We start from the raw sequence: 12,393 nt of genomic DNA, 5'->3' as shown, positions 1-12,393 counted from the left end.
TTGATTTGATCTACTGGAAGTTTCTATCCCAAGCATATTTACAGAGAGTGGTTCAGAAACAGGAAATATGAATGGCAGGTCTCTGAACGAAAATGCCTTGTTGATGTCAGAGGTCATAGTATGATCAAGTTAATAGTAACTCAATAACACCTCGTTTCAACCAAGATATGTAGAAGTGCATCACTCAGCGCTAAGCACACTGAACCTCAATGTAGCCACACAGATTTCCCAGCAGTGTAAAATGAGTGGTCAGGCATATCTATTCATAATTACAGTAAACATGATGTTAAGTGCAGGTTTCTTGGCAAGCCACATCCATAATATAAATTAACATGGAATTTGTTTAGTGCTTTGGTAAGAGAAGCCAGCACAATGGATTGAGTCTTTAATGAAGACTCATTATTTTTAGATTTTTCATCCTCACTCAAAAAACACAGTCACCAAACCTCTGTTGCATCTATATGTGCAGTTTTTATGTCTTTGAAACTGAAGCCATGGCTCATCCCTTATTATTTTACAGAAGTGCTACAGAAGTGTTACTAATATGGTAGCCAAATAGCGTGTGTGTGCTTCTAGTGAGGCTTTTTCAGAACATACACAAAATAAACTACCTTGTTCGCAGGTTTCCAGGGCTGGGCGGCCCATCATATACAGACAAGATGTCAAAGTCCTCCTCTAGGGCAAAGCCTTGAAACACCAGCTGTATCCGGTTGTGCTCTGCCGCCACAATGACCCATGTACAGTTGGCATAGTTAGGATAGCCATAAGGGTATCCAGGGCTTTCTATTGTCCCATTGGGATTCTGTAATGTGTAACTGCAGTTCTGAGCTGTGAAGAAAGAGAAAGAGAAAAAGAAATAGTCAGTTATTAAAAGGCAGAAAGACACGTTAGCAGAGTACAGAACAGCTAGCAGAGTGCTTAAACGTTAAGGATTCTCCAAATAAAAAGACAAAAACCTCACTCATCTACACTCAAGAAAGGAAATTATACAAATGCACACCCACAGTCAAACATTTTGCACCAAATGCAGCAACATCCATTATCACCTACAGCATAAGCCATTAATATTGCAGTGCTAAATGGCTCGCCCCCCCCTTCTCTCAGCTTTCCCCACCTCTACCCACCTCCATCATCACACGCTTGTTCATCACACACAGCACTGGTCCTACCACCACATTAATAATAGGTTCCCACGTTAATACATGACATAGCTCGAGAAGAAGAGTCGAGGTGACGAGAGGGGAGAGGAGGAGACGTACTTGATTGCTACATTAATTGAACTCATCTTGCATTTTTTTTTCAGCAGCCACTTAAACTGCCTTCAATCTGAGATTTTAATTGTATCCGTACAAGGCTCGGGGTGGATGTAAGAAGCGTTGTCTATGTGTCTGTGAGCGTTTTCAATCTCCAAGCTAAATGACTTGTCTTCGACTGATCTGAGCACAGCCGAGACTTTTAATCAATGTTAGGATTTGCCTGTAATTAATCGCTAATGAGGAATGATGTGTCATTGCTATATTATGCACAACTCTGCATTTTGTCTGTGCTTTCAGAGTTAATTTACAAATTACTGTGTTTATACACATAATGTTCAACAGTTAAAGAGGCGCATTATTCCCAAATCAAATTTCCATATTTCCCCCTGGTCTATGCCACTTTTCCTCTATCTAGATGATTTTGGTGTCACCTGCCGGGCTCGGTAGATATCCACTGTAGAGATGCCAGCCTTCTCTCGAATATGATGGAATGAATGGCCACAGCTAATGACTGCTTGCGTTGTGGAGCAAAAGCAGACCATACAAAAAAAATCTAGGTGAAAAATAACACTACAGCCTGGTGCAAAATGTAGGAGTTTGGTTTTGGGCTAAGGTGCCTCTTAAAACGATATTAATTTGATTTCATACATTGTAAAAAAAAACAAAAACAGAATGGAGATGATTGTAATTTTCTGCCACTACAATACCTGCTTTTTTTCTTCTTCTTTTGTTTTTTTTAAATCAAAACTTGCAATGCATAATTGAAAAAGATATATAAAAAGCTGTGACTAGCACTTTTCCCTCACAGCAAGAAGGTCCTGAGTTCAATTCCACCATCAGGATGGGATCTTTCTGTGTGGAGTTTGTGTGGGTTCTCTCCGGGTACTCCGGCTTCCTCCCACAGTCCAAAGACATGCAGTGAGTGGGGTTAGGTTAACTGATGTTTCTTAATTGTCCATAGGTGTGAATGTGAGTGCGAATGGTTGGCTCCCTGAACTGGATAAGGAGAAGAGATGGACATGGCGATGATTTTCTTTATGTCAAAAAACCATAACCCCCCCCAAAGAACACTAAATCTGAACAGACAGATTTAAATCCCTCATACATCAGGGATCTCGTACCCTATAAACATATTTGTGGTCACACAGAAGTGAGCTAAATAAATATATCCTTGCACATGTTGTTAATACAAATGAAGTATATTTCCCTTTTGTTCACTTCAGCCAAAAAACCTGCATCATAATGTAGCCTGATTAAAATGCAATTAGGAGAGTATAATTGCAGGACATCTGTTATCTGGATAACCCACATTATTCAACAACCAGAATGCAAGACTTGCAGTAGATACGATATTTGTTTTGTTCATTTGTATGCACAGACAAACAGGGCAAATGTCTGTGATGAATCAATGCATGCTACCTGAGGGCATAAAAAAGTGACAGTTTAAATAAGGATTATTGAGTAAACACATCGCAACTTTGAGACAGGTAAAAGTAGAGGCTGCTTTGATGGGTTGCGGGGGTGGGGTGGAGGTGGACATTGAATGGTTGTGAAGCATATAGACTCTGTTCTACTTTGTGCATATTCTCTGATGGGTAGGGAAAACTCAAAGCCCAAAATCTGTCCATATTTTCACTCTGAAATATGCATCATGTCTGAGAAACCAGCAGGGATTTACAGGTAATAAGGCACCAAGCATGAAGGCAACTAAAGAGACTAAAAGGGGAGGGGCTTAACAAAAATACATTTTACTTTCACTCAAAGTTGAAAGAACAAAACAAAGAAACCTAAAAAAGTGGGTTTGTTATTGGTTACCCGGACAAGCAAATGCTGCATTTGATCTCATGGTAGCAATCAAAGTGAATGTCAAAGATTTCAGGGGCTACACACCACGTCAAGGTGTTTATGTATCCTGAATCGCTACTGGAAAAACATCCACCCACCCAAAAGCACATGCACACACACAGATACAAACATATTTTTCTTTCCCAGGTAGAGAAAATGCATTTTTGGGGGGAGAAGGATAAAAGCAGATAGTTTCAGAAAGTTAAGATATAGGCTGTCTGGATGGCATTGGCAGCAGCTCGAGGTTCATCCAGTCACAGTGTATCTGTCATGCCACTGTTGACTCCCAAGGGCCTGTCTGGTCCAAAAACAGGCAGAAGCCTCTCCACCGTCACTTTTCAGTGCTTCATGTGCGCTTGACCTCTTCCAAAAGATGCTAATGTGAGTGCACTCGTACGCAGACAAGAATTAACGTATGTGGAACAGAATTAAACTACACGTTTAATAGTGCATCCAGAGTTTAGCTATTTGCTTGCTTTAGAAATCTGTAAGTGAATTCATGGCATGTGTAAAATCGTGTACTTTTTTCCCTTTTCTTTAAGAAGAATCAAAAGAGAAGAACAAAAAATGATCAAACTGAGAGCTATCCTCATCTGATTTTTTATTAAAGCCTTTAAATAGGCTCAGCAAGTGAGCATCCAGCCTCCCAATTACCATCAGGTCAATACTAATATCCAGGTAAAACCCCCACATCTAACTCTCCCACCTGACTTTCTTACCCACAACCCAGTCAATAATCTCCTCATCATCTCCCTCATTACAGCGCCTCAGTTAGACAATGCCAATCAGGAGCTCACACTGTAGAGCAGACAGATTGCAGAGCTTGATGGGGATCAAAAGGGTCTGCCAACCTATTGTACTGAGTAAAGACAAGTAGAGTGGACTGTATTATAAAACAATACCAGGAAGGTTAGGGCGATTGAATTGTTATTAATCACTTTCAGCATCAAATTGAAGAAATAATTGATTTCGTGACTCTTGAGGTGCTACCAGCTGAAGTGAAAACATTACAAAGAGAGTGTGTTCTGCAGCTAAATAAAAGGTTTTCACACACAGTGCACATGCCATTACAGCATGAAGCACGCTGTATGACAGGTGATCAACCAGGCAGGAACTCAAGCTCTGTGTTTTATGGACACAATTAAGCGAAGCAAAAAAATGAAAAGAAAAAGTAATAATGATGGAGGATATGTCTGCTGCCAGAGCTCTGCTAAATGCTTTTTTGAATTGTAAGCAGCATTGCCAAGTTACCAACTCCTAAATTGATAATGATGCATACAATCTTGGACAAAAGACCAAACTGGAGTTTTACGAGAAGCTGTTTTATTCTGGCTGTAGCCAAAAACAGTTATATTCCTGATGAAAAACGGTCAGGCTCAGACTCAGAATTCAATTGTAGAAAAAACAGGCGCTTGAAAATGCACTTCTGTGGCCATTAAGGACCAATTTGCAACATTATTAAGTTTGATTTTCATATCGGGGGGGTGATAACAGGGACACTTGCAGATGTTTCTGCTGCACCCTGCGGCCATGCTCATTCTAAATTATGCGCAACTGCAGAAAAAAAGGTTACCATAAGATTCAAGTGAGGTTAACCGAGGTTCTGTAAGTCTGCTGTCCCTGTTCTTTGAAAACCCGGAGCCTTTGATTAAGTGGATCCTGCACTTGGGGCTTGGATGAATTATTTAAGGCTCGCCCAGGATGCATTATGAAATTAGCATCTGGGAGCTGGTGACCTACTCTGAAGGCCTTCGGTGTAAATCTGCAGGGAAGAGCCCAACCTGCAGTTGACTCTACTGACACACCATAAAGACACCATAAAGACACTGCTGGCGGTGCTATTTTAGCCACCGGTAAAGTAAGAAGGTCATGTTTTCTCAGATTGTGTAAATTCTGGTGAACCAGTGAATGCCGAAGAGCAGCAGAGATGCTAGTTCAGCAATTAGGAAATGGCCATCGTTTTTAAGTGCTTAGCATATTTCATCTTCCATCATGCCATTGGGAACTGTTTGCAGAAGGCTTGTAGTGGAATGTTAACTGTGTGGATGTTCAACAGATATGTTGTCCACTGCTTAGCCCGCTGTGCCACTGGCAGCATCCACTTGGCACTTAGCATCTCCGGTGCGCAGGCTGCCAAATGAGTGTACAGGGAGAGGTGTGACCTTGCTGGGGCAGCACTCCAGGTTCTACCTGTGCCTGTGTTTGTGTGCAGGTGCTGTTGTTTGCTTTGCTGGTGCAGTTGTTCAGTAGCAGACACACAGAACTGTGGTGGCGCGCTGTGACACTTTGATGAATCGATGGTCACCGCGCTGCACTCGGGCAGGACAGCAACCCCTCCGAGAGGAAGGAGACAAGAAGAGACCAAAAAGGAAAGAGAGAAAGAAGCGGGGCTAAGGGCGAACGGGTGGTGGGGCAGACAGACACAAAGCAGACTGAATCTATGGACATATGAGAAAATAGATTTGGAAGACGTGATGCAAGGAATAATAGAAGCAAAGGTGAAATGAGGTCCAAACTGCAGGGAAATAAAAAATAGCAGAATGAACGTTTGCCAGAAAGAACAAGTGAGGGCGACGAGAGAAGGGACACCAGCCAATGGGGGCAGCAGGGGGGGTTGAATGAGTGGGACAGAGGAAGAACACTATATAAGGTGGGATATTTTTTACCTGTTTTGCTGAGGTCACAGACAGCCAGTGTGACATTCACAGCAAGATAGTGCTTAATCTGCACTGCTGGCAAAATCTAGAGGTCCATTTCGAGGGAGGCTTCAGTGGAATTTATGCGTGTGCTCGTGTGTGTATGCGTTCGTTTGTGCAAGTAAAGAGAGACAGGCGTATACACGTGCCTGTGTGTGGAGGTATCATTTGTCTACACATGTATGAGTGTAATCCCTATACCCTGGGTGAGTATAGTGTCTGATGTCTGCATGTAACTCCTCTGCTGAGATACAATTACACTCTCCACAGTGACTATGAATGGGAGGATATTTCATCAAAGTGAACACAATCCCGACATCACAGTCTCATAATGCCATAAAGACGCAAATAATACCGGCAATACAGCAGTGCAAATCTTCTTTCTGGACCCCATCAGTTTTTTTGTTTCCTTATTCCCCTTGCTCTCTCTCTCTCTCTATCGCTCCCTTGTCTCCCCATCTACCCATCTATGATTCAAGACTGCCTTTGGACAAAAGACAAAGATGCAGAGAGCATCCTGTTCTTCCAGACAATAATAGAAGTGTTTTATGTCTTATGTTGCGCAAGATGAATGCAGTTTCAGAGAATGAGTCTTGTTCCAAGTTTAAAGGGACACTTTAACAACCCACAATCAAACTATATATATATATATACTGTATATGTGTGTGTGTTTTGCCTCCAGTGCTTTCGATCCCTATGTCTAGAAGAAGCTGCGGTGGGATGCCATTAACGTTCCTTTAATGTTTACATCCTGTCACGCAGGATTTTTGGATTTCCTTTTCCATATTTTCATCACATACTCTGGGTCCCAACTCTTAATCTGTGAACTCAGATGAAGATGTTTGTAACGGGCTAGCGCAGGCAACTACCTAACCCTAATGAACGAATAGGGTAGAGCCGTGGAGACCTGGCTTGTATGGTCTGTTATTGCCAAATAAAGGTCTGTTGTTCTGTCTAACTGGCTGGCCTCCAAGTTGTCCAGCTAACCTCCACACCACATGCCTGCTGGACCTGCTAGCCGCTCCTTCCTCACCAGACAGCAGTTACAAACTCACCCATGTAGAAGCAGACCACATAAAGTTACATAGTATAAAAGTTGTGAACACTCTGCTGATTCAATAATTGCAGTGCTCCAGACCTTGACTGGCATTAGCTTCAGCACAAAAACTGTGTGCTGAGTTTCCATGGTGGAACAGCTCCTGTTGGTGTTATTTGGTGGTACATTTATCCATATGAGTTCAGCCTTTTCATTATTCCCAAGACAAACTAAAAGCATACTATATATGGTAAGTATGAGGCAGTCTATAGAAAAAAAAGCATCAAGCTGGAATAAAAATTTCAAACTAAAGAAATGCTTCCTTTTGAGTGTGTTTATTGTTTGTATTACTGTAGCCTATCCACATCTAACTTAGCCCATGAGTACACTTCAAAAAAACAATTGTTTACTGTGTGTGTGTGTGTACCGATAACTGCTCCCTGGTGGACAGATAAACCCTTCTGCCCCATGGATCCTCTCAGCACCACCATTTGTCTCTTGACGTGTCAGCACGTAAGCACGTCTTGACCGCATCACATCTGAATTAACCTTGCGATGGCCGCCATTAAAATGAAAATGTGCGAGCTAAGTGATCCGGCTCACCCCCATACATTTGGCTAATGTCTATGCCTCCTGCCGTTAACAGGCAAGCCAAATGCAGTGGAAGGTGCTAGTGATAGGCTTTGGTCCCTCTCAGCCCTCCCTTGCACAAGTTGTTTCCACTGGGCTGAATGGTAATTATTATTTTTTCCTTAAAAGAAAAAAACCCAAAACAAAACAAGTTTCCATTTCCATAATGGTGCACATTCAAAGGCTGGAATGGCTTCCTGCTGCATGAATGTGTCAGGTCAAAATACAGCAGTGATTTCTCTGAGTGGATACTCAAAGAAACTGATATGTGAATACATTTGTTAGCACACACTCTCAACTGTAAATCAGGGAACACATGCTAAGAATACCAGTGCTAATGATGCAGTGTTGTTCTAGTTGCAACATCCTCACTGCAAGCTTTATGAAAGGATCTGTTGATGCCTATGGCACACAAAGTTAATACTGACACGCGCAAGAAACCCCACAAAAACTCACTGTCAAGGCAACGTAGCTGCAGGCTGAAACGTGTGGGGTAAGAAAACAAACAGCGCCCACATGCAAAGATTAAGCTAAAGATTAAAGAGCTGAAAAAAGCGGCTGGATACTAAGAAGACACTGAAGAGGGATGCATGCAGAAATGCACATTTGCATGAATGCATGCAAACATTCCTGCCTGTTATCAGGGCTGGCAAAAGAAGCACAATGAAGCATGTGTTCTCTCAGACAGAGGAAGAGAAGGGGGAGAGCCAGGCAGTTCCTTCCAGCTGGGTCATATTTAATCAGCAGTATTACCATTCCAGCCAAAAGGACCTGCACAACAGCCACCTACCTACCCCCTGAAAAAAAAACCCTATCTCTCACTAGGATTTTAGCACCTTTTCCATAGAGATCAGTGTTTTAGGTAGACTTCATCATTTTTTTTCACTTTCTTATCAGTACATTCCAACAGCCCTACGGAAAGTTGGTGCTACTGTGAGCAACAGAGCTCCGCAGCAACCTACGCACCAAGTTAATCAATAGAAAATAGTCCATTCAGAGTTGAAGACATGCTGGTACAGTTGATATTCTACGCTTTCAGAAAGACCTCTGTCTTTCCTAGTGTATCAGTCTACATGGGTGCAAATGGGCCTCCCTTACAAAACACGATGAATTGTGTATGTGTCCTTAAGCTCTGTACGTACACTTGCATTTTTAGCAATGAGTGGAGGATGAATAAAAAAGAAAAGAAAACAAGTGCAGTTCAGTGTCATTCACTGCTCCTGACACAGAAGCTGTATGCTGTTCCCATGACAACAGTGTAACAGGAAAGCACACATAAAGACAAATCCCTGTCTTCAAGCATTTTTTCATACTTGAGCGCGCTCTACGCCGCACAGGTGTGCGCGTCTCTGTTCAAACATATGTACACACACGTGTGCGCTGCTCGAATCATTTCAATTTTATTTCCCAGTCTTCTTGGGGGGTGAGAAAAGCACAATTACGTGTGAGTCTAATGTGTGAAACAGCGAAAGTCAATTATCAACTCATTGTCATTCTCCTCACATCTTTGAGCTCAGCTCTTTGAGTTACATTAGACCCCACATATTCTGATAATCCCACTCACATTCTCCAGTGCATTTGCACCTACATTGCATGAGGAATCAGGGGAAACTACACTTTCAGGACCAACAGCATCCATAGGAGGTGGAATAATTTTGTGACCATGCTACATTATTTTACACCATTCTTCCGGGCAAGACTCATGCTTGCATGTCTGTTAGATAGTGAGTGGGCATTTATGAGCGTTCAATCCTTTGTGAGTAATGTATATTAAAACCAGAGAGGAAGCACTGTTCCAAAGGTCAGGTCAGGAATGTCCCAGCAGAACTATACCATCTATCACTGAGAGACGGATGAGCAGACGATCAATCTGCCTCCCTTCAGCTAACTGTGGTGCAGTTTAACCTTTCAACTCAGAGCCTAACAGCCCCCCAAGGAAGGCTCAAGTGAACTGTGGACCACATTCATAATCAATGGGCCGCGTGCATCACAGTCACATAATTAGAATTTATATTGAAATAAAATAAAAGGTCAAGGTCAAGGGTCAAGGTCAAATTTATTTATATAGCACATTTTCAACAGTCTATGCTGCACAAAGTGCTTAACAATAACAATAAAATTAAAAACAACAATGTAATACAATAATAACAATAGAAACAATAAAATAAAGGAATTGAAACAATACTAATTAATTTAGATAAATCCAAAATGCTTGGGTCATAATGTGTTAAAAGCCAGAGCATAAAAGTGTGTCTTGAGTAAAGATTTAAATTGCTCAAGAGTTTGAGCAGATCTAATATTAAAGGGGAGACTATTCCAAAGTTTGGGACCTGCCACAGAGAAGGATCTATCACCACGAGATTTGAGGTTAGTCCGTGGAATGGACAACAGTAGTTTTGAACTAGATCTCGTGGGTTTTCCTGGAGCATAGGCAGAGAGGAGCTCAGACAAGTAGGGGGGGGCTGGGCGTTGAGTGACTTAAAAACAAAAAGTAAGAGTTTAAATTGGATCCTGTAGGGGACAGGGAGCCAGTGTAAAGAGGCTAAAATTGGGGTTATATGCTCTCTCCGTTTGGTACCGGTTAGCAGGCGAGCAGCAGCATTTTGAATCATCTGAAGGCGATGGATGGTGGCATGATCTAGGCCATAATACAATGAATTGCAGTAGTCCAATCTGCAAGTAAGAAAAAGGTGGATGATGCGCTCGAAGACGTCAGCCGGAAGGTATGGCTTTATCCTGGCTAGCTGTCTTAGCTGAAAAAAACAGGACTGAACTACTGCACTCACCTGCTTATTCAATTTAAAAGAACCATCAATGTAAACTCCGAGGTTTTTTACATGTGTTTTACAATACGAGGAGAGGGTACCCAACGTGCTGTCAATATGATTGAAATTACCAAAAATGACAACCTCAGTTTTGTTTTCATTTAGCTGTAAAAAATTTAATGATAACCACTGTTTAAAATGTCACAGCTACTCATTACATTACATAGACTCTGGATTTCCACATTGCTTTAGGTGTTAGATTTAGAGCCTTTAAATCCACAGATACAGTATGTGCAAATTACAACCATTAACTTGTTTAGACTGTGAGAAAGAAAAACATGTTTTAGCAGTTTGCATCTAAGTCCTGGATTATAAGTTAAAATAACTAAATAACCATTAAATCATTATTCTCATGTACTCCCATATGGAAAAGAAATAGTAAAAACTTATATGTGATTACTCATGAAAGTGGCCACTTTCTCATTACTTTCATACATTGTTTTAGTAAGTATCAAAAACATACAAGTTTCATTATATAATTTTTCAAGGGATCTTATATCTGTTTTCACTCTTGTATGCTTTTCATACAAGTTTCACACAAGACAGATACAAACTTTATAAGATTTATATATATCTTTTCCATATGGGCTTCAGGCACAAGATTGCATCTAATTTGCACTGATACCGGATATCATTAATATTAATAGTTTTTTTTAAAATAAATATCAAAATAGACCAAGCATGAGTAAAGAAATATTTCTAACAAACATTTTTTTAAGAATCTGTGTTCTCTTTCACAATGGCTTTCTGCCATACTGTTTTCTTCTCGTCCACTTAAATAGTACTTAAGGGGATATTTTCCCCTCACTTGTTCTCATTAGGAATTTATTTTCTCAGCAGAACATGTAACACAAAGCAGAAGAAAACCTGTGATAACAACAGGTTAAACTGGGTTTAACCTCCAAAAAAAAAAAAAAAAAAAAAAAAACTGAGGGTAACTAAGTCTAGCCGACAAATCAATGGAATGTGTTAGCCTTGAAGAACTTTGACAACAAACTCAAGTACAATATTCTCTTAAAGGAACGATTCAACATTTTGGGAGAAGAAGAGTGTAAATACCAGGAAAGACCAGAAAGTTCACATTTGAAGATGTTTGGCAGAAATTATAAACAGTAGTACCTTGAGATGGGTAAGCTCAAGTTCTAGGCTCCCATAGAGCAACTGAAGCTAGTATGGAAGCAAAAGATGCCCTTGACTAGAGTAGCACCATCCTATCTCCAGAGTAGATAGGAGTTTTAATATTGATGTCAATACAGATACTTGATGATTTAAAAATCAGATATATTGGCCACTATCTTTTTTCTATCCCAGATAGAAATAGTTTGTCCTAACACTTGTTACATGTAGTTATTTACTAGCCCTTACTGAGATAATATGGCGATGCACTTTAAAAATAATCTTGTTTTATTGTCTCATAAAGCCATGGATCACTTGCTAATATGTTGCACAGCATTCCAAATGTGTTGCTAACAGGGAGGCTGCAGAGTGCCCTAGTAGACAAACCTCGCAACACCAAAACTCATCACATGGCTGAAGGGTGTTTCTCCTGTCTTTTCTTTACTTTGTTCACTTTCATTTATCAGCCATTATAAGTGCTGATACTTATATATCAGCAATAGTTGTGCTCTACTACAGTGGAGTGAGTCACCTATGCAACTAGAGCCTGCAATATCCACTAAGAACCAGTGATTTGTGATATAACACCTCCCATATAAATTTTCACACGATAAAAAAACAGCTTATCACAATGCCAATGATGTAGTGAGGTCATGTGTTTATTTTCCCTTGTACAATGACCAACAACACAAGCCCAAACATGTCTGAGAGCGAGAGCCATGTGCCAGGTTCAATGAAGATGTAATACCTAAAAACAGAGCTGCTTTAACAAACTCCAACAAAGCAGAGCAATTTGCAAATTAGCCAAGAAAACTATATCAGCTAAAGGTGGGAACAACAAATCCTTCAAAAACACATTGTCAAATATGAGAAGACACTAGCAGATGATGATGTTTGACCCAAATATAAACCGCACTTCATATGCCAGGATGCACAAATGGTGGATAAAAAATTAATGATGCAGTTACATGGTAGAAAAGCAAGGGTTT

General features: G+C 40.7%; 1 protein-coding gene across 2 annotated transcripts in view; it reads right to left on the bottom strand.

Moving 5' to 3' along the window:
* The window catches only part of csmd2 (CUB and Sushi multiple domains 2), a 263,474-nt gene that overhangs the window by 242,621 nt on the left and 8,460 nt on the right, over window positions 1-12,393 (bottom strand). For both annotated transcript variants that reach the window (XM_042226362.1, XM_014338052.2), the window contains one exon: window positions 612-828. In XM_042226362.1, the coding sequence (XP_042082296.1) occupies window positions 612-828 (217 nt within the window). The remainder of the gene's footprint in view (window positions 1-611; window positions 829-12,393) is intronic.

The sequence above is a fragment of the Haplochromis burtoni genome, unplaced genomic scaffold, assembly GCF_018398535.1.
Source record: "Haplochromis burtoni strain Fernald_Lab_line unplaced genomic scaffold, NCSU_Asbu1 Contig_208, whole genome shotgun sequence".
NCBI classification, from domain to species: domain Eukaryota; kingdom Metazoa; phylum Chordata; class Actinopteri; order Cichliformes; family Cichlidae; genus Haplochromis; species Haplochromis burtoni.
The sequence above is the reverse complement of the archived record's forward strand: the minus strand, read 5'-3'. Positions and strand labels throughout refer to the sequence as shown.